Raw genomic sequence first — 23,594 nt, 5'->3', positions numbered from 1 at the left:
ATGTTCACCTTTTGTAACTGCTAGACTCATGACTGCTAGAATCAGAGCTTACATCGGAGATTTCAGATGCAAGCCGATATTATCTGATACGTGTTTTTTGTTGTTGTTGCTGATATCAGACCGTTATCAATATCAGATTGGGACACCTCTACGTTAATACTTTGCATTAGCTCACGCCACAGAAATAAACAGAACGACTCGAAAAAAAAAAGCCCCAAAGTCAGAAAGGTACTAATACACTGTTGTGTTATGAAGTGATGATAGTCAGACACGAGTGCAGCCGGGTCCACCTTATTACTAAACATTTAGACGAACTAAATACATAGACCTGGGGCCGTACTTATCAAGCTTCTTAGAGTGCCATTTTACACTTAAGTCCTGAGAATTTGCGAAATTTAGTCCTACTCTCAAACTTAAGAATAAAAGCTTTTTATCAACGTTCTTAAGTCTAAGAATCACTCCTACTCTCCACGATTTTTAAGAGACCTTCAGAGGTGTCTTAAGTGGTTAGGAGTTGCCAGCAGGGGATGGCACTGAGGCGAGGGAGACGTGCGCGAACGTTCAGGGAACGGAACAATGTTTTTTTTTTTTTGATGACGAGCAGCTGATCAAACGGTATCGTTTAGACAGAGCGGATATTATTTTTGTCACAGATTTAATACTTTTCGATTCCTTGTTGATTTCTGCATGTGTCTGCAGTGGGCTCGTATATATAGAGCCACCCACACCAGTTTCAAATTAGTTGCCTAATTAATGAATTGGAAAGAAAATGTTATGACAGTAGCGTATGTGTCTGGCCGTGAGGTGAGTGACGTCAGTGAGTGTGTGGGCGAGAGAAGAGAGGGAGCGGTAGCGTGAGTGCCGGCGGGGACTAGTTTGTTTTGTATTATTTTGTAGTTTATTGTCAAAATATACACTCCCATTGTCCACTTAAATATTTCCAAGATATTTCTTTATTCTTAGACAACGGATTCCCTTCCGTGATTGGTCATTTCTATGGACACAGAAATGACGTCACCTAAAATTCCGTTTACGGCACATAGTAATGTCGTAATTCAGCTCTGAGTGTGACACTTAAGATTCAGTCCTACACTTCGCTGAAAGTGTGAGTAAGACACTTGATAACTAACTTTTAAGTGCAGCTTTCAGCAAAGAATTTATTTACTCTTAAGTCAACTCTTAGCAGACTTCTTAGGAGTAATTCTAAGAAGCTTGATAAGTACGGCCCCTGAGCTCTCCTTCTAGACTTTGCATTAGCGTTCAATGCAATGAAAACCAATCTTTTGGGAGCCAAGATGGTTCAGTGGAAACGGAATCCATTCTAAAACCCCTGTCACGCCTTCTTTCTCACCAAAAGAACTTACTGCAGAAAACTCATCCGCTATAAAAAACAAACAATGTGGGAGCGCCCAAGGGCTCTGCGCTCTGGAATCAAACCAATAAACATGTTGTTAAATTATTAAGCATTATTATTTCTGTAAAGGGAGGATTTCTGATAAAACTACTGCATTGGGTCTCATTGGATTTTGCTTGTGTTTCTATTAGAAGGAAGTGCAGAGGGGTCTTTGTTCGACAATCTGTCCTTTGGAAGAGGTTTCCAGCCCTCTCTATTAACGGTTGCGGGATGCAGTTGAGCTTAGTGACACGGCTGAGGTGACATTTGCGGTGCTGGATAAGACACTTGCGTTGACATTTACCAATACGTCAGACTTACCGCAGGAAGGGTGGGATTTTTTTTTCTTCCTTGATAGGTACAGCCACACAGCTGCAATAGAAAGTGTCGTGCTGCATACATATTACACACAGGCAAGGAAGGGAATAATTCATAGCCCATAAAATGTCAGATTTGTTGAATGAGAAATGTTAAATATTCATGGCCAGGCCATGAACCCTATTATTATTATTGACTGAGCCACCAATTAACTGCACGTCTAATAAAAGCATGTGCCTCCATTTTTTAATCTCGACTTGGATAATACATTGGATTTTGATGTCGTTGGAAATGATGGGGTCATTAAAGGCCTACTGAAACCCACTACTACCGACCACGTAGTCGGTTTATATATCAATGATGAAATATTAACATTGCAACACATGCCAATATGGCCGGGTTAACTTATAAAGTGCAATTTTAAATTTCCTGCAAAACTTCCGGTTGAAAACGTCTATGTATGATGACTAGGGTTGGGTATCGTTTGAATTTGAACGATTCCGATTCCGATTCTTTGTTTCGATTCCGATTCCTGGCGATTCTCGATTCCGATTCTTTTAAGAGGCAGGGTAAAAAAAAAGTTTAGGATATTTTAAATGAGCTAGCTAACCTACAGTCTTTCTGAATTAAATAGTCTGACATTCTCCATCAATTTTAATTCTATTAACTTTTTATGAACTTTACTATAAATTCCTCACAGGGCTGTTTTCAACTAGAATATAAATATGAAATCTATGAACTTGAATATAAATATTATAAATTATGAATACATTTTCCCAGGGGTACACTTTCCTCAAGAGAGCTTTATTTTTGAAAACCTCATGAAAACACATTTACACACACAAGTGTATGATGCTGCAGGAAACCTCATGAAAACACCTTTACACATAAGTGTATGATGCTGCAGGAAACCTCATGAAAACACCTTTACACATTAGTGTATGATGCTGCAGGAAACCTCATGAAAACACCTTTACACACACAAGTGTATGATGCTGCAGGTACTTAAAAATGTTACCGTGCTCCCACTGATGGGCTAACCTGGTGCAGAAAAGCAAATAAACAATAAGAAACAACTTGCAAAAGCCAGTCCAGATTAGCAGCAGGTACAGTATAAAATCAGAGACAGTTCTTGTTTAGGAAAATGACCATATCCGCCTTCTCAGGCAGGATGCGTGAGCGTTCTGGACAGATAGTGTCTCCTGCTGTGGAAAATACACGTTCGCTGGGTGTGGAAGAAGCTTGAACGCATAAATAGGAGAAAGCGCGATCTGACAGCAAAGGATAAGTCTTTTGTTGGTTCCAGCGGACCACCACCATGCAGCAGGGTCGTCAGACATAAGTATCGGTGGAACGTCCTGGTACATCTGCAGCTCTCTCTCCACTCGTTTCTTGATGGACATGGAGCTCTGTTATTTCGCGGTTATTTCATTTTTTTTTTGTAAAGTAAAGCCACACTTTCGACCGCCGACGCCCGCTATCCATGCTTGAGCTTGACCGACTCGCTCGGCTATGCTAACACTTCCGGCGGTGGGCGCTTCTTCGTTGGTGTTCAGCGGCTTCTTCTTCCGGTTCGGGGGACATATTTTTTTCCGGTCGGCGGACTGGGTATCGAAAATAGGAATCAAAATTTAAACTTTTGAACGATTCCGGGAGAATCGGAACGTTAGTCCCGGTTCCAATCGATACTCGATACTCGATACCCAACCCTAATGATGACGTATGCGCATGAGGTCAATCGTTGAAACGGAAGAATTCGGACACATTGTATCCAATACAAAAAGCTTGGTTTTCATCGCAAAATTCCACAGTATTCTGGACATCTGTGTTAGTGAATCTTTTGCAATTTGTTTAATGAACAATGAAGACTGCAAAGAAGAAAGCTGTAGGTGGGATCGGTGTATTAGCGGCTGGCTGCAGCAACACAACCAGGACGACTTTGACTTGGATAGCAGACGCGCTATCCAACGCTAGCCGCCGACCGCATTGATGATCGGGTGAAGTCCTTCGTCGCTCCGTCGATCGCTGGAACGCAGGTGAGCACGGGTGTTGATGAGCAGATGAGGGCTGGCTGGCGTAGGTGGATAGCTAATGTTTTTAGCATAGCTCTGTGAGGTCCCGTTGCTAAGTTAGCTTCAATGGCGTCATTAGCAACAGCATTGTTAAACTTCGCCAGGCTGGAAAGCATTAACCGTGTAGTTACATGTACATGGTTTAATAGTATTGTTGATTTTCTGTCTATCCTTCCAGTCAGGGGTTTATTTCTTTTGTTTCTATCTGCAGTTAAGACCCATGCTATCACGTTAGCTCTGTAGCTAAAGTGCTTCGCCGATGTATTGTCGTGGAGATAAAAGTCACTGTGAATGTCCATTTGATTAGTTGTTGCAGCCCTAATGTATTTGTCAGCAAACTAAATTAGGAGCCTTTGTTTGTTTACTTACTACTAAAAGACAAGTTGTCTAATATGTTTATTATTTTATTGAAGGACAAACTTGCAATAAGAAACATATGTTTAATGCACCCTAAGATTTTTTGTTAAAATAAAGCATTTTTTTGAGGTCCCCTTTATTTACAAAAGTATCGAAAGGTACCGAAAAGTGTCAAAATAATTTTGGTACCGGTACTGGTACCAAATATTGGTATCGGGACAACACTAACACACTGTAAGTCGTCCAATGTATCAGATGCCACATATCAGATAAAAAACGTAATAAGGAGTAGCGTCTGAGGTGTAGGGCGTTTAAAGCACTCTTTTATAGAACAAAAACACATTAATGTGTACTCGTTCGGAGCGAGCGAGATTACGGCGTTTTATTTTACTCAACAGCAGAGGTTCCCGCCAAGGACACAACAGTCGCTCTCATATGACATCATCCTTGCACCAACACTTTGAGGCATCCGAACATACTCAAACTGCTACACTCGCATAGCTGTGTGAGCTGCAGTGCAAACATTACAGACACATTTTAAGAGAAACTGTAGGTTTGCCTATTCTCTGAAGAAAAAGAAAATGCTTCCCACGTCTGCAGCTGACTGACCGACAGTTGGCAGCGCTTCAGGCTGAATCGGTGGGTGCACACAACTTGCTGGGAGCCGGGCAGAGGTGGTATCATGTTCATGAGGAAGATTTATCCTTCCAGATCTCATGAAAACTCTTGAGTTTTAAAAGCAATCGTTTGGGTGCCTCTTCTCTTTAAATGATATGACTAACTGATTTATTGTTTTCACTAGTACTGTATATGATGGTTACATAGGAGGGTACCTTGAATGTACTGTAAATAGACAGATAGGATCCATTGCAAAATGAGCCGTTTTAATAAAGCATTCAAACCTGTGATGATACAGACAATATTTAGGGTACAATATAACAGAGGTGTGGACTCGAGTCACATGACTTGGACTCGAGTCAGACTCGAGTCATGAATTTGATGACTTTGGACTCGACTTGACAAAATGTAAAGAGACTTGCAACTCGACTTAGACTTTAACATCAAAGACTTGTGACTTCACTTGGACTTGAGCCTTTTGACTTGACATGACTTGCTACTTTCCCCAAAACCCAAAGATTAAAAAGTTATTTGGGAGCGCGCCGCTCCGTATTTTTCATTTTCTTCGTCTGTGTCTATCAGCGTGTTGTTCCTGTCAGCTGGTGTGCTCTCAGTACAAGAGCCAATCAAATTAGATCTACGCTGTTTTCATCACACAGCTCTCATCCAATCAAATTGCAGGACAACCAATGAAGAAGAATTGTATAACAATGCGGCAGTGAGAAACAATTATGCCAAAGTTAATTTCGTTCGGGTATTAAAACTACGACTTGGTCAACAAAAAACGAATTGCCCTATGCAAATCATGCAGTTCGAATATTTTAGACGGAGACGTAACAACTTCCAACTTCGTTCGACATTTAAAGATGCACAAATTAAGGGTAAGTTTTGAATGTAAGCTAACGTTTATTGGCTAAGTAACGTGACTTTTATTTGCTGTGTAGTTAAATCAGTGAGGCTGTAAACTCACTGCTAACGTTATAACCATAGACATCTTATAAGGGTACGCAGCATTGAGCGCTACTGCCTACTGGCGCAGACGAGACGCGGGGCCGCCATCTTGGAGTGGTGATCCGCTCCACTAGTGCAATTTATTTGGCAGGAGCAATGAACTGTCAGCACATTTAATTCATCTTACCTCACTGAATACCACTGATTTTCACGCGCTTTTTTGTTGTTGATGTGTAGCTATGATAAAGGACACATGTTTTGGCGTGTTTTATTATTCATAGTTTGCTTAACAGTAATATAATATTCTTATACGCTATAAGTGACCAGACGTCCAAGATCAAAACTGGGAATATAATCCCGGAGAAGGGGGAAAAAACGGTCAGCTATTTTTAAATTGAAGAAACAATATGATTAGGTTATATATACATGTGTATATCCTACATAAACAATGTATGAATACATTAGATATCTATATATCTTATAGACTGTATCTCTGTTGCTGCAGCAGCAGAGAGTTTATTCTGTCTTGACACTTTGTATTGATATTTTGTATTACATTCTTCCCTTAAATGATCATGTTTACAGTCATTGTTTTATATGTATTTTTTTATGTATGTCGCTTTGGATAAAAGCGTCTGCCAAATACTTCAACATAAACATATATAAACACCTGTAAGTCTTTATATCAGCTAAAACCACCAATCTGTTTCACTGGATTCAGAATAAAACCAAATGCTGTCTTACCCAACAATGTTAGTATTTGAATATTGTTACTTGAAGACTTATTCCTGGTTACAATTATACTGTTAAGAAAGTATTGTCTTATATTTTGCCTTAAATGAGAATGCATCATAATCAGTGGCGGCTAGTGAATTTTGTTTTAGGTGGGGCTGAAAGTTTGTAAACCAAACCCATGTAGGGGGGTCATCCTCCCCCAGAAGATTTATTTGTGATTTTCACATACAAATATTAAAGATCTTTGCTCCTTCTCAACTCTGTGGTAATATTATTTTCATAAAATACAACCAATAGTACATTAATGTTAAATCTTACTTGTGAAAAGTAATCACCCGATTCCTATTTTCAACAGTCCGCTCATTTGAGTAGGAAAACGCTGAACGCCATCTTTGTTTTCTACCTGTCAACTGTCAGTTTAGGCTGCTCGCCGGCTCCTCATCACCACTTCAAGATGGCGGCCAAATTGCTCGTGTCACAGCAGCCAATGCTGCGTCTACTTATAAGATGTCTATGGTTATAACATCATTGCAAACACGGCAATATGTTGCGTCCACTGCAGTTCGCTACCTTATTCATACTTTTTGTCAAGTGATTTTTTTCAAGCAGGGTTGCATGAGGTACCTATACATAACGTTACGTTAGTCAATGTATCACACACAGTAACGTAACGTTAGACGGCGATCAGCAGCACCGCGTATTTTAGCCACCTACAAAAACACAAACATAGTCAAATAAAGGTCAGTTAAAATGTATACTATATTAAGAATATGTGTACATATTGCATAGGGCCCTGACATCTAAAAAGTACAACTCTGTTCATTGTTTTGTTCATGTTTTTGTTATGTTTTTCATATGTACGCACACATCAACACACATTCAGTATGAGATGAGATCAATGAGATAAGGTAAGAACAGGATAGAAACTGCTGTGGAACTAGTTACAATGCAATATGCCATGGAAATACAATGTTAACACTTTTGTGCAAATAAGTACAGTTGCACTTGTTTTTTCAAATGTGTTTATTCTGTAAAGGAATGAGTTAAATGTTTAAAATGACTGGATAATAGTGCTCTTATGAAGTGCAATGTCAGCACTATTTTTTTTCCTGCAATTTCAAATGCACTTGTTTTAATAAATAAATACAGCATTTTAAAAGCATACACAATCTGTGTAAATATATTAGTCTGTGGTTAGATGGACTTGAAAGGACTCGAAATTCAAAATGCAGGACTTGGGACTTGACTTGAGACTTTCCAGTCTTGACTTTGGACTTGACTCAGGACTTGCCTGTCTTGACTCGGGACTTGACTCGAGACTTGAGGGCAAAGACTTGAGACTTACTTGTGACTTGCAAAGCAATGACTTGGTCCCACCTCTGCAATATAACCATAATACAACATATTTGTAATCTACTTTTTCTAGGCAATAACCCAAGATGCATGGTTGATTAGATTAGTACATGACTTAAGGGACATTTTAAAACTTCTCAGTGGCCTCGTGGTTAGAGTGTCGGCCCTGAGATCGGTAGGTCGTGAGTTCAAACCCCGGCCGAGTCATACCAAAGACTATAAAAATGGGACCCAATACCTCCCTGCTTGGCACTCAGCATCAAGGGTTGGAATTGGGGGTTAAATCACCAAAATGATTCCCGAGCGCGGCCACCCCTGCTGCTCACTGCTCCCCTCACCTCCCAGGGGGTGGAACAAGTCAAATGCAGAGGGTATTTGTGTGACTATCAGTGGTACATTAACTGTAACTTTTCAGGATCTTTGCCATTTAAATCAAAATAACCCCCTGTGTTTCCACCAAAAATTACCTTTGTAAGAAGGTTTCTACCAGTGGAAACTGACCACTACTATAGGTACTAGTGTTGTCCCGGTACCAATACTTTAGTACCGGTACCAAAATGTATTTTGATACTTTTCGGTACTTTTCTAAATAAGGGGAACCACAAAAAATGGCATTATTGGCTTTATTTTAACAAAAAAAATCTTACGGTACATTAAACATATGTTTGTTATTGCAATCAAAGAACAATTTTGACCTTGAATAAAATAGTGAACATACTAGACAACTTGTCTTTTATTAGTAAGTAAGCAAACAAAGGCTCCTAATTTAGCTGCTGACGTATGCAGTAACATATTGTGTCATTTCTCATTATATTTTGTCAAAATTATGAGGGACAAGCTGTAAAAATGGATTGTTAATCCACGTGTTAATATCTGCTTACATTCTCTTTTAACATGTTCTATCTACACTTCTGTTAAAATGTAATAATCCCTCTTTAGTCTGTTGTTTGGATACTTTACATTAGTTTTGGATGATACCACAAATGTATGTATCAATCCGATACCAAGTAGTTACAGGATCATACATTGGTCATATTCAAAGTCCTAATGTGTCCAGGGACGAATTTCCGGAGTTTATAAACATAATATGAATTTTAAAAAAAGCAAAAAATATTTTGTGACAATAAAAAATATCGATGTAATAGTACTATAGACTAGATACGCTATTGTACTTGGTATCATTACAGTGGATGTCAGGTGTAGATCCAGCCATGGCATTTGTTTACATTCAGGGTGCCAGCTTGCTGTAGGCGGTGATCATGCCCGGGAACCAGTACTTTTCAAACAGAGTATAGTACAGTTTTTGATTGATTGTATACCGTACAACCCTAGTAGGTACTCTGGAAAGTTACCCAGGAACCTTTGAGGGGTGGACTGTGCTGTCAAACGCTGATTAGTTGAACGCAGTTGAGGCGTTTCTAAAATGTTCTATTTGTACAGAACAGCAATCATGTGGGGGACAACTTGTTTATTTCTTATTGAGAGAACGATAGGAAATATCCGAGTGAACCTAATGCTAACCGTTAAGAGAACTAGCTTTTATTTCCTCCATCAGGAGGTAATGTAATCGGTGCCTGTGGTTTGTGTGTCTGTCGTTAGTTAGCAAAATAACTCAAAAACGTATGGTCTTAATTTCATGAAACTTTCAGGACATGTCGACATCTTCGATTTTGTTGGATCAAGTTTGTTCACTAAGAGTTTGAAATTGGATAATTAGAGTCTACATCGGCGGAGTGACAGAGTCATTATGTGTGTGTTGTGCTGTGCTGATATTATCATAGCACACCACACACTATTAAAACTGCTCATTGCCTGATTTACTTATCTTCATGTGTGGGAGTCTGTTACAGGCAAAAAAGCAAAAAGTGGGAGTCTGTTACAGGCGAAAATGCAAAAAGTTACAACAGAAAGCAAAGCCCAAAGCTTGAAATAATACAGAGTACAACAAAGGAGACGCAAAGGCTGGGTATGACGTTATATAAAACAAAAAGAGAAACAACACTGATTGGAAATAGGCAAGAAAAAACATGACTCAAGGCCAGACATAAAATATACAACATAAAGAAACTAGAAAAACAAACAAGGGAGAGCGAGAGGAGCAAGCAGTCAGGAGTATAAAGGCATCGAATAACAACAAGAAGATCAGAGATCCACGCAACGATCCCCACCAATCAAAGGCAGCACACCACTTATGAGGGCCAATTTGCTAGAACGGTTTCAGGGGTGACTCCAGGCTCCGAGCCCTCCACAGGCCCGGTAAGGTCTATAAAAACATCCATCCATTTTCGGGGGGTGGCTGGAGCCTATCCCAGCTGCATTCAGGCGGAAGGCGGGATACACCCTGGACAAGTCATGACAGGGCCAACTCAGATAGAGGACATTCACACACTAGGGCCAATTTAGTGTTGCCAATCAACCTATCCACAGGTGCATGTCTTTGGAGGTGGGAGGAAGCCGGAGTACCCGGAGGGAACCCACCCAGTCACGGGGAGAACATGCAAACTCTACACAGAAAGACCCCGGGGATCAAACCCAAGACCTTCTCATTCTGAGGCACCAGCACTAACCCCTGAACCACCGTGCTGCCGTCTACAAAAACAGATGAAGAGAAAGAAAAGGGAAAATCTAAATGCAAAATATTCTTATATTATCTTAATACTTTGTGATAAACTATATCTTATTTGGAGCCAACAACATTTCAGAGCAACAACAACATATTAATTATTACCCCAACTTACGAGCTTAATTGGTTCTGTGACGGAGATCATACCTCAAAACACTTGTATCTCAAATCAACGCCGCCCATTAAAATGATTTGAAATCGATTTAATCTGTGCTTTCCCCCTCTAAACGGCACAATTTTAGCATGTAACATGCCTTTTAAAAAGAAAAAAACACTTAGACAAGAAATAATGTATAAAAAGAATACAACAAAATGTACGACTTACAACTACAGTAGATTAATGAAGTAATGTAATAACACTGGTAATGATACAATGGTATCTCCTATAGGAGGCTTCTCTGTCAAACATTATTATTATTTTCATGAATAAATTATTAATGAATTCAAATTTAAGATATTATTTAAAAATTATTGGTTGGCGTTAGACTCATTCCGCTTCAGTATGGTGTAGTGTTGTCCTGATACCAATATTTTGGTACCGGTACCAAAATTATTTCGATACTTTTCTAAATAAAGGGGACCACAAAAATCTGCGTTATTGGCTTTATTTTAACAACAAATCTTAGGGTACATTAAACATATGTTTCTTATTGCAAGTTTGTCCTTAAATAAAATAGTGAACATAAAAGACAACTTGTCTTTTATTAGTAAGTAAGCAAACAAAGGCTCCTAATTTAGCTGCTGACGTATGCAGTAACATATGGTGTCGTTTTCCATTCTGTTATTTTGTCAACATTATTAAGGACAAGTGGTAGAAAATTAATTATTAATCTACTTGTTCATTTACTGTTAATATCTGCTTACTTTCTCTTTTAACATGTTCTATCTACACTTCTGTTAAAATGTGGTGGGTTGGGATGGTGGCAGTTTTCAGAGGCAGTATAGTACAGAATATAATTCATTAGTATCGCGGTACTATGCTAATATCGGTATACCGTACAATTCTAGTAGTTACCAACATTATATGATAAAACAATGTTTATCACACATGTGCTGGTGAACGCAGCAATTGTACGGGTGAAAACAACAGTTTTATACCATCCCTGCAAATATATTTGAGACTGAGCTGCGTGTGAAAATATTTTACTTTCCAAACTAATTCTAATGTAAATGTGCTAAGAGTTATCAGTGTTTTCCCCTACAGCCAGCCAGCACACGGGGAAGCTAATTGGCTTCGATTAGGCAGAAGCCCGGGCAGCATATTTTGTTCAACATGGCAGAAAGATAGCGAGAGCCTAAAGAGAGGACATCTCTTCTATCCAATCACCTGCCAGCACATTTTCATACTGCTGATACCAAAAAAAAAAATCCACCACCTTTTTTATGGACTGCCATTTATCTACTTGTTTTCATAACAGCAGAGAACCCCGCTGTTCTCTCTGCACACTGGTACCCAATATATTCAATCTAATGACATCAAAAAAAGAGCCGTATTAACAATCCTGCCTTTATAAAGATGGTAATTCACTAATTAACATCACAGTGGAACCGCTGAGATGCAAAACAATCCATTGTAATTAAATCAATCGTTTTTCCCCACAGGAAACGAGGATCAAATAATTAAAAAATGTTACCTTTAATGAAACCTGATCTTTGATCATGCATTAAGAACACCTGTGTGACTGTAGGAAATACACATTATTGTGCGTCTTTTCACATACATCCTCCTGAGAACCAGTGTCCTCTGTAGTAGACATTTGTTGATTTCTGAAATGTGTGTCTCTGACGAAAGAAAAAGACCAAATCAAATAGTCCACTGCAGAGGACACTGGGTATCAGGAGTATACAGACGTGGTCAAAAGTTTACATACACTTGTAAAGAACATAATGTCATGGCTGTCTTGAATTTCCAATAATTTCTACAACTCTTATTTTTTTGTGATAGAGTGATTGGAACACATACTTGTTGGTCACAAAAGACATTCATGAAGTTTGGTTCTTTTATGACTTCAAGAGAGCTTAAGGTCCCAAGCGCAACTGTGCGGACAATTGTTCGTAAATGTGAAGTGCATGGCACAGTTTTGTCACTGCCACGATCAGGAAGAAAACGCAAGCTATCACCTGCTGCTGAGAGAACATTTGTCAGGATGATCAAGAGTCAACCGAGAACCACCAAAAAGCAAGTCTGCAATGAATTGGAAGCTGCTGGAACACAGGTGTCAGTGTCCACAGTCAAGCGTGTTTTGCATCGCCATGGCCTGTGAGGCTACCTTGCAATAAGGAAGCCCTTGCTCCAGAAGCGACACCTTAAAGCTTGGCTAAAGTTTGCTGCTGATCACATGGACAAAGATAAGACCTTCTGGAGGAAAGTTCTGTGGTCAGATGAAACAAAAATTGAGCTGTTTGGCCACAATACCCAGCAATAGGTTTAGAGGAGAAAAGGTGAGGCATTTAATCCCAGGAACACCAGGCCTACCATCAAGCATGGTGGTGGTAGTATTAGAATTAAGGTTTTAGAATGGCCTTCCCAAACTTAAATGTGTGAACAATGCTGAAGAAACAAGTCCATGTCAGAAAACCAACACATTTAGCTGAATTGCACCAATTTTGTCAAGAGGAGTGGTCAAAAATTCAACCAGAAGCTTGCCAGAAGCTTGTGGATGGCTACCAAAAGCGCCTTATTGCAGTGAAACTTGCCAAGGGACATGTAACCAAATATTAACATTGCTGTATGTATACTTTTGACCCAGCAGATTTGCTCACATTTTCAGTAGACCCATAATAAATTCATAAAAGAACCAAACTTCATGAATGTTTTTTGTGTCCAACAAGTATGTGCTCCAATCACTCTATCACAAAAAAATAAGAGTTGCAGAAACTATTGGAAACTCAAGACAGCCATGACATTATGTTCTTTACAAGTGTATGTAAACTTTTGACCACCACTGTATGTGGGCCATTTGACTAAATCACTGCCAATTTGCCTGTTGTAACTGTCTCAAAATGTCATTTTTTGAACATTTTTAAAAGAGACATTCTGTTCTGAGAGTGTGGGGCATGAAGGGTTGTCAGACATACTCAGAAAGTAGGTTACAGATGGGACTCTGGAGCACAATTTACACCAAAGCATATCCAATACAGAATAAAAGAATCAAAGGTCACCTTCAAAAATATGGTGCTGTTATACATTTTATTTCCTGGGGACGCCGATGGTACCGATTCGATGCAATGGCCCATATCTTGTCTTTGGAGTGAAATATTAAAGGCTTTGTTGACATGTACTGCTTGGACACAGAAAAATAACTATTGTTTATTGCATGTGAAAATCCTTTTCTGAACTTTCTGAACTACTATTTCCATGCCAGTATTGTATTGAGCGTTACATCAAAGCATAGGTGTATGCTAAACTCTAGGCTGGATTAAGGCTACGGGATGGGCTTTATTCATCCCACAATGGGGAAGTTATGTGATTGCAGTGCAGATACAAAATGTCCACAAAAAACAAGGTAAAACACATGAAAATGAGAAGGAAACATTAAAGAACACAAAGGACATACAAACGAGCTGACACAACCAGCTGCCAATTCAGCGAAGTAATTTCTACATACAGCTACAAAAAGTAAAACACAACGAAAAACCAAAAAATTGGAAATAAATAATACATATTGTGCACGTACAATTACACCAAACAACAAAACAAAAATACAATTTCAACACCCGCATACACCACGGCGGCCTCTGCAGTGCTCCACGCTATCGTCTGCTGGGGTGGCGGGCTGCACGGTCAAAGATAGGGACAGACCTAACAAAGCAACCAAGAGAGCCAACTCCGTCCTAGGCTGCCCACTAGCCCCCCACCAATGTCCGGTCAGAGTGTATGAGCGAGAATCCATCCAGGGAGACCAAAGTGTCCAATACATGCTCATTCAGCTACGTGAAGTTTGTTCATCCCCATGCTCAACGCTGGATCTGCAGCCCCGCATCTTCTCCGGTCTCTCCTCGTGGACGCGTGTCGCAGAGAGCCAAGCAGCTGGTCTTCAGTGCAAAAACATGGCAATGGCCAAAGACTCCCCCGAGTCAGATTCAAAAGTTGCCAAAAAAGCACAGCAAAAGTGCCATCCCTTGTTTCGCAGTCCCGAAAGGGCCCAAACCAAAAACCGAAAACAAGAGGAAAACATCAGTAACACAAAAGGAGGATAGAAAAGAGCGTAGAGCTCCTGCAACCAGCAGCCACTACAGGGGCGCCATCTTGGAAAAACAGCGCGCCTACTGTATTCCATATTGTCTCAATTGCTTCGAGACATCAATAATTAACACTCAATTCCACACAATCAGCCTTAATTAACCTGAATTCATATCCCGGCAGGCACAAGACATTGAAACAACGTCGAGTTGAATCAGGTCCTGAAGTTGAGTGACTCAAACAAATTGTTGAAACAGTAGAAGCATTTAAGTCCCATCTTAAAACTCATTTGTATACTTCAGCCTTTAAAATAGACCCCCCTTTTAGATCAGTTGATCTGCCGTCTCTTTTCTGCTCCGGACCCGGGGTGCACCACTCATCTGTGCATCAGTTGGGGACGTCTCTGCGCTGCTGACTTGTCTCCACCCAAGACGATCCCCTGCTGGCCCCACTATGGACTGGACTCTCACACTATGATCTAGATCCACTTGACGTCTATTGCACCTGTCGCCCAGGGGGGGAGGGTCCCCACATCTGCGGTCCCCTCCAAGGTTTCTCATTGTATCCCATCGAGTTGAGTTTTTTCTTGCCCTGATGTGGGATCTGAGCCGTTGTTGTGGCTTGTACAGCCCTTTGAGACACTCGTGATTTAGGGCTATATAAATAAACTTTGATTGATTGATTGACTGAAACAACATGCCAACGTTGAGTTGGCCATTTAATTTTGGTCATTTCCCAACAAACAACATGGATCCAACTAGAGATGTCCGATAATATCGGCCGATAAATGCTTTAAAATGTAATATCGGAAATCGGTTTCAAAAAGTAAAATGTATGACTTTTTAAAACGCCGCTGTACGGAGTGGTACACGGGCGTAGGGAGAAGTACAGAGCAGTTGCGTCTCCCAGTCATACTTGCCAACCCTCCTGATTTTCCCGGGAGATCCCCGAATTTCAGTGCCCCTCCCGAAAATCTCCCGGGGCAACCATTCTCACGAATTTCTCCCGATTTCCACCCAGACAACAATATTGGGGGCGTGCCTTAAAGGCACTACCTTTGCGTGCTGGCCCAATCACATAATATCTACAGCTTTTAACACACACACACACACAAGTGAATGCAAAGCATACTTGGTCAACAGCCATACAGGTCACACTGAAGGTGGGCGTATAAACAACTTTAACACTGTTACAAATATGCGCCACACTGTGAACCCACACCAAACAAGAATGACAAACACATTTCGGGAGAACATCCGCACCGTAACACAACATAAACACAACAGAACAAATACCCAGAACCCCTTGCAGCACTAACTCTTCCGGGACACACACACACACCTCAACACCGCCCACCTCAAACATCCTCTTGGTCTCTCAGGGAAAGCATATCCCAAATTCTAAGCTGCTGTTTTGAGGCATGTTAAAAAAAAATAATGCACTTTGTGACTTCAATGATAAATATGGCAGTGCCAAGTTGCCATTTTTTTTCCATAACTTCAGTTGATTAATTTTGGGAAAGCTTGTTACATTATTCAATGCATCCAGCGGTGCATCACAACAAAATGAGGCATAATAATGTGTTAATTCCACGACTGTATATATCGGTATCGGTTGATATCTAAATCGGTAATTAAGAGTTGGACAATATCGGAATATCGGATATCGGCAAAAAAGCCATTATCGATCCAACGTTAGAGAACGTTGTCTCAATTTACAAATTCAACGACTGTATTCTGCGACATTGTTTCAAAGTCACTTTCATAGGACAAGTTATGTATAATCAATGTTTATTTTTGGTAATTGTTATGCCCAGCTCTATTACACTTATTTCTTTATCGTCCTATTTATCTGAGAGTCAAGAAGAGGCAATGCTTTATAGTATTTGGAACAGATGCCGGTGCTCGATGGGGAGACTATTGTTGTAGAGTCCGACAGACTCAATCCATCACAAAGCCCGCAGTAACAACATTGCAGACTGGGTGCATTAAACTCTGCGTACTGACGCGTCATCATTCAACTTTTAAAAAAAAAATCAAATACACGGGCCGCTCCTGTGAGTCCTGTGGTACAGGAGTATCTGTGTTCTTCTAGCTTGACCTGCAACTGGATGCTTTTTGATAAGCAAGCTGTGCAGCTCAGATTATAAACGCCCGCCATCTGCGCGTTTCACATATTTGCATCCCACGCGGCCAAGTCAAGAAATGTGGTTATTATTGAGTATATGTGAGTGGCTGCTTCCGCCCTGAGGGAACAATTTCGAACGGACAAATCAGCTCCCGAGCAGGAATGAATCAATAATGTCGTAATTACCTCCCGATCTTAACAAATACGACGTTCTCGTTGAAAGGGTGGACTTTTGCACAAAGTTCTTTTACTTTCTTTTAATGAATGGCGGAGGAGAGAGGCGAGGAATCGACTTAGAAATAAAGCATGGAGGACAAATCCATAGAAGTCTCCAGAGATGCAGGTAAGAAAGGGTGGAAATGAGAAACTGCGGTTTGTTTTTTGTGTATTCAGGCTTGAATAGGTTTGGTCGCGCACTGCTTTAAATTTTGCGGGAGGATTTGGGCTCACATCCTCCTCATTGCAGATGGGTGCACATGGGTGCTTTTAATCCCCACAATGCAGCTGTAGTTTGGTAAACCGCTGGGAAAAAAACAAATGTAGTATGCAAGCAGGGGGCGATGATAACAGTGAAAGTAGATAATAAGGACTTTACTGGATATGATCCAGTGAAGCTTCTAATGCAGGGGTGTCAAACCTACGGCCCGCAAACAGGTTTTATCCGAGATAAGTTTGTCAAGTATTAAAATGAGCTGCTTTTTTTTTCTTTTTTTTTTTTTTACGAGATAAACTGCTGTTCTAAATGTGTCCACTGGATGTCACAATAGCAATTCTGTTAGGCAAGCAAACGGTAAATAAGCAGTAAAGTGGGACTGTAACTCCTCCTCCTCGACCCACATGAAACTTAAAACGTGTCGTTTTATGTCTTCTGCTTCGAACACATCGTCATTTGGCACCCTCGTTGCCCCAAAATGTCTGTCAAACACGATAAAGGTGAACTTAACCCTTTTGAATAGTTTTTACCTCTGTTTCTTACGTTTTTTTGAGTTAGCACTGGATTGATACGTGGACATGACAAAGGAGGTATTTGATACCTTGAAGAGTTTACATGTTGTGTTTTTTGTTCAATCCCAGAAAGACTGTGACTTAAAGTTTAATCCTGGCTTTGTGGATACACTGAGACGAGGTCTAAGCTCATGGTGTTTTTGAAGCTGCACCAATTTCCTCAGAATTTTCAACAAACATGAAGTGTTTTGTCCAGAGGATTATTTGTGATTTGTATGTTTCCAGAATGTGCTTGTTCTATTTCTGGCCAAAGTAAAAAAAAGAAAACAACCTGGAGTTGTCTTTATTTTTAAGTTATCATGCCATGATTTTACCATTGTAAATACATCTGAGCTAAAATGAGTTTGACACCCCTGTTCTAATGGCTGCACGCAACGGTTGCATTGCATTGTACAATGTGAATTTGTATGGCCTCTGGCAATGTAAATCATCTGAATCTAATAAAAAATATTCCTACGGTTTGATTGAGGATACAGTCGCTATTTAACGAGGCCCAAATATCGTCAATGCTGTAACTCTAGTCAGGGGGTTCATTTTCCTAAACCTAGAAAGTACGGCGGTGTTAGTTGGAAGAAGGTGATTGATGAAGACTGCAGCTCTCTTTGACAACAGGGCCAGAATGTGCTCACACCTTTTCATGGGAAAGAGCTCAAGCCAGAAAAAAGGGCAAAGTATTCATAAAATGATTATTGTTATAATTATTTCAAAGACCACGGGAAGATATTTTCATAATGTGTAGTTATTATAGTTAACCATTGTAAACTCAAATTATCAAATAAATTAGAAAAGCACTGCAGATCCTTATTGCTGGGTTGCATATGACGTAGTGTTGGTACTGGTTTCTTAAAATTATTTCGATACTTTTTGGTACTTTTTCTGTACTTTTCTAAATAAAGGAGACCACAAAAAATTATTGGCTTTATTTCAACAAAAAAATCTTACAGTTCATTAAACATATGTTTCTTATTGCAAGTTTGTCCTTGAATAAAATAGTGAACATAAAAGACAACTTGTCTTTTATTAGTACGTAAACAAACAAAGGCTCCTAATTTAGCTGCTGACATATGCAGTAACATATTGTGTCATTTATCATTATATTATTTTGTCAAAATAATTAAGGACAAGTGGTAGAAAATGAATTATTAATCTACTTGTTCATTTACTGTTAATATCTGCTTACTTTCGCTTTTAACAAACTACACTTCTCTTAAAAAGTAATAATCACTTATTCTTATGTAGTTTGATACTTTACATTAGTTTTGGATGATACCACAAATTTGGGTATCGATCCGATACCAAGTAGTTACAGGATCATATATATATATATATATATATATATATATATATATATATATATATATATATATATATATATATATATATATATATATATATATATATATATATATATATATTATAGACAGACTTCCTTTTATTGTCATTAAAATTTGAATTTTATTTTGTTGCATTAGCTCATTGTAGCGCAGGATAAAAGATCAATACAAATATATTGGTCATATTCAAAGTCCTCATATGTCCAGGGACATATTTCCTGAGTTCATAAAAATAATGTACATTTTAAAAAAACATAAGATGTTGTGATGCCAAAAAATATCGACATAATCATAGTAGTATTGACTATATACGCTACTGTACTTGGTATCATTACAGTGGATGTCAGGTGTAGATCCACCAATGGCGTTTGTTTACATTTTGACGCCGGTGAGCTACGGTGTGTAGTGAAGCATGTTTAGCTATTCCTCGTCCTGCGGGGATGATACAGGTACTTTTCAGAGGCGGTATGGTACCGAATATGATTCATTAGTATCACGGTACTATACTAATACCGGTATACCGTACAACCCTAATATGGCGTCGCGTCCATTTTTCTTTTTCGCGGCTTAATTGACTCAATGGTCAAGCAGCTTGAGCGTAGCATTAAAACAAGTGAGTTGTCTAATTCCACATACTGATATACTAAAGGTTTTAAGTGTTGTACAAGCATGCACATGTTTTAAATTAGATTTTCCTCTAAGGTTATATTTCTCCTCTTTTGTTGAGAAGAATTGTTGTACATTCTTGGGTAGCAAGTTATAGTTTGCTTTGTACATAATTTTAGCTGTTTGCAAATGCACCAAATCGTTGAATTTCAATATTTGTAATTTCATAAATAAAGGGTTTGTATGTTCTCTATATCCAACATTATGTATTATTCTAATTGATATTTTTTTGTAGCACAGTTAGTGAATGAAGCGCACATTTGTAGTTGTTTCCCCATATTTCTACACAATAACTCAGATATGGTAACACTAGCGAGCAGTAGAGATTATGAAGTGTTTTTTGTCTAGAAAATGTTTTGCTTTTTTCATTATTGACATGTTTTTTGCTACTTTATGTTTTTTACAATTCATTTTATCATCTATTATTACACACAAAAATTAGTTTTCTTTTACCCTTTCAATATTTACACCGTCTATCTGTATTTGTGTTTGACTTTCCCTTTTACTGTTACCAAATAGCAATATTTTAGTCTTAACTGAGATTCAAAGATTGTCTGTTTTTGTCAAACCATCTTTTTAATTTGTTCATTTCTTCTGTTATTATTTGTATTAGCTTCTGTGTGTTTTCTCCTGAACAAAATGCAGTTGTATCATCTGCAAATAATACCTTTGTAACTTTACAAATGTCATTTATATAGAGATTGAACACTTTTGAATGTTTTGTAGCCAATAGAACTGGTGCTTTTACAGAGAGTAAATGAGACAATGAAAAAGGAGGATTACCTCCAAATTCTTCAGGACAACCTAAAAACTGGGCGCAGTTGGGTGTTCCAACAGGACAATGACCCCAAACACACGTCAAAAGTGCAAAAGCGCCTTATTGCAGTGAAACTTGCCAAGGGACATGTAACCAAATATTAACATTGCTGTATGTATACTTTTGACCCAGCAGATTTGGTCACATTTTCAGTAAACCCATAATAAATTCATAAAAGAACCAAACTTCATGAATGTTTTTTGTGACCAACAAGTATGTGCTCCAATCACTCTATCACAAAAAAATAAGAGTTGTAGAAATTTGAAAATTGGAAACTCAAGACAGCCATGACATTATGTTATTTACAAGTGTATGTCAACTTTTGACCACGACTGTATATTGCTTTTAAATTAAACTAAACCAGTAAACATGTCTTATTTGTAGAACAGTAAAATTGTCTTTAAATGATCTGCTTGTCTCCTCTCCCTTCATTAAACATGACAAACGTGGGTAAACAGCCGGACAAGACTTGTTGTTTAAGGAAACGCCGAACCATTAGGGACTTGTTTCAGCTAATGTTGTGGTTAATTTAGCACCAAATTACGTCAAGGGATTGCTCAAACATTGATGTTACTTGTGTGTCTGATGCTGCGGGTCCAAGGAGATGCAGGCTGCAGCCGTTGGGGCTACAAGAGGGGAAATATGAACATATTTGGGAAGAATTGATGACAGAGAGTAAATGTCATTCTTAAATGAATGAAAGAAATGGTGCTCCTGCAAAAAGGGCACAAAGGCAGGTGTGTATGCACTACTGGGGGTCTATCTGTGCCGAGTCTGCACATTACCATTTATTATCAAGTAGCAACAGAACCAATGTTGTAGTAGTCTCAATCAGCATGAACAGCGATGTTGAGTTGATTGTAAACAAGTGTAACACATGTTTCACGTCACCAGCTGTATAAACTAACATTTAAAGGCCTACTGAAATGAAATGTTCTTATTTAAACGGGGATAGCAGGTCCATTCTATGTGTCATACTTGATCATTTCGCGATATTGCCATATTTTTGCTGAAAGGATTTAGTAGAGAACATCGAAGATAAAGTTCGCAACTTTTGGTCGCTGATAAAAAAAGCCTTGCCTGTACCGGAAGTAGCGTGACGTCGCAGGTTGTTTACAATCATGGCCAGCAGCAGCGAGAGCGATTTGGACCGAGAAAGCGACGATTACCCCATTCATTTGAGCGAGGATGAAAGATTTGTGGATGAGGAAAGTGAGAGTGAAGGATTAGAGGGCAGTGGAAGCGATTCAGATGAGAGACAATTGAGAGGCGGGTGGGACCTGATATTCAGCTGGGAATGACTAAAACAATAATAAATACATACACTACCATTCAAAAGTTTGGGGTCACATTGAAATGTCCTTATTTTTTAAGGAAAAGCACTGTACTTTTCAATAAAGATAACTTTAAACTAGTCTTAACTTTAAAGAAATACACTCTATACATTGCTAATGTGGTAAATGACTATTCTAGCTGCGAATATCTGGTTTTTGGTGCAATATCTACATAGGTGTGTAGAGGCCCATTTCCAGCAACTATCACTCCAGTGTTCTAATGGTACAATGTGTTTGCTCATTGGCTCAGAAGGCTAATTGATGATTAGAAAACCCTTGTGCAATCATGTTCACACATCTGAAAACAGTTTAGCTCGTTACAGAAGCTACAAAACTGACCTTCCTTTGAGCAGATTGAGTTTCTGGAGCATCACATTTGTGGGGTCAATTAAAAGCTCAAAATGGCCAGAAAAAGAGAACTTTCATCTGAAACTCGACAGTCTATTCTCGTTCTTAGAAATGAAGGCTATTCCACAAAATTGTTTGGGTGACCCCAAACTTTTGAACGGTAGTGTATATATACTCTATTAGCCAAAACACAACCAGGCTCATATTTAATATGCCACAAATTAATCTGCATAACAAACACCTCCCCCCACCCGTCCATATAACCCATCAATACAAATCAAACACCCGCACAACACACTCAATCCCACAGCCCAAAGTACCGTTCACCTCCGCAACGTTCATGCAGCACATATATTTCCCCAAAGTTGCGTACGTGACATGCACATAGCGGCACGCACGTACGGGCAAGCGATCAAATGTTTGGAAGCCAAAGCTGTTCTCACGGTAGCGCGTCTGCTATTCAACTCAAAGTCCTCCTGGTTGTGTTGCTGCAGCCAGCCGCTAATACACCGATCCCACCTACAGCTTTCTTCTTTGCTGTCTTCATTGTTCATTAAACAAATTGCAAAAGATTCACCAACACAGATAACCAGAATACTGTGGAATTTTGCGATGAAAACAGACGACTTAATAGCTGGCCACAATGGTGTCCCAATAAGTCCGCACAATCCGTGACGTCACGCGCAAACGTCATCATATCGAGACGTTTTCAGCAGAATATTTTGCGGGAAATTTAAAATGGCACTTTACTAATCTAACCCGGCCGTATTGGCATGTGTGAACGTCCTTTCGAATGAAATGCAAAGTGCCTGTTTTGTGGACAGATGGACCAGTTAACATACTTGGTGTTGTTGTCCCAGAGAATCTGGAAGATCTAGGCTCAGTAAATTATGATAATCGACTAAGAAAGCTGGACAAAATTATGCATTTATGGAAAGGGAAATCCTTAACCTTGTATGGTAAAATATCTATTGTCAACTCGGTAATTATTCCTCAATTTATTTATTTGTTTTTGTCATTACCAGCTCCATCACAAAACTTTTTTAAGATTTATGAGCGGAGGGTCTTCGATTTTGTCTGGGACGGCAAACCAGAAAAGATTAAAAGAAAGGTTTTGTACAATGAGTATGAATATGAAACATCTTAACCTTGAAGCTATGTGTCTGTCTTTAAAAGCATCAATTGTTCCAAAGATGTATTTAAACACCGAGTGGTACACAAGTGTCCTGTTGGACAAAACACATGTACTGTATCAAAATAAATTGTATCCTTTTTTACAAGTGATCCCCTCCCATTTTTCTTATGTAGAGAGTCTGCTGGGAAACATGGCGGGGTTCATAAAGGAAACAATCCACTGTGT

General features: G+C 39.2%; 1 protein-coding gene across 3 annotated transcripts in view; it reads left to right on the top strand.

Moving 5' to 3' along the window:
- The window catches only part of cckbrb (cholecystokinin B receptor b), a 79,490-nt gene that overhangs the window by 22,230 nt on the left and 33,666 nt on the right, over positions 1-23,594 (top strand). Inside the window, exon 1 of one of the 3 annotated variants that reach the window (XM_062069038.1) lies at positions 16,956-17,073. The exons of the other annotated variants lie outside the window; for them this stretch is intronic. Coding sequence (XP_061925022.1) covers positions 17,037-17,073 — 37 coding nt within the window. The 5' untranslated portion in view covers positions 16,956-17,036. Of the gene's footprint in view, positions 1-16,955; positions 17,074-23,594 lie in introns of those variants that run through there. 3 annotated transcript variants of the gene reach the window in all.

This window comes from Entelurus aequoreus, linkage group LG14, assembly GCF_033978785.1.
Source record: "Entelurus aequoreus isolate RoL-2023_Sb linkage group LG14, RoL_Eaeq_v1.1, whole genome shotgun sequence".
Taxonomy (NCBI): Eukaryota; Metazoa; Chordata; class Actinopteri; order Syngnathiformes; family Syngnathidae; genus Entelurus; species Entelurus aequoreus.
The sequence above is the reverse complement of the archived record's forward strand: the minus strand, read 5'-3'. Positions and strand labels throughout refer to the sequence as shown.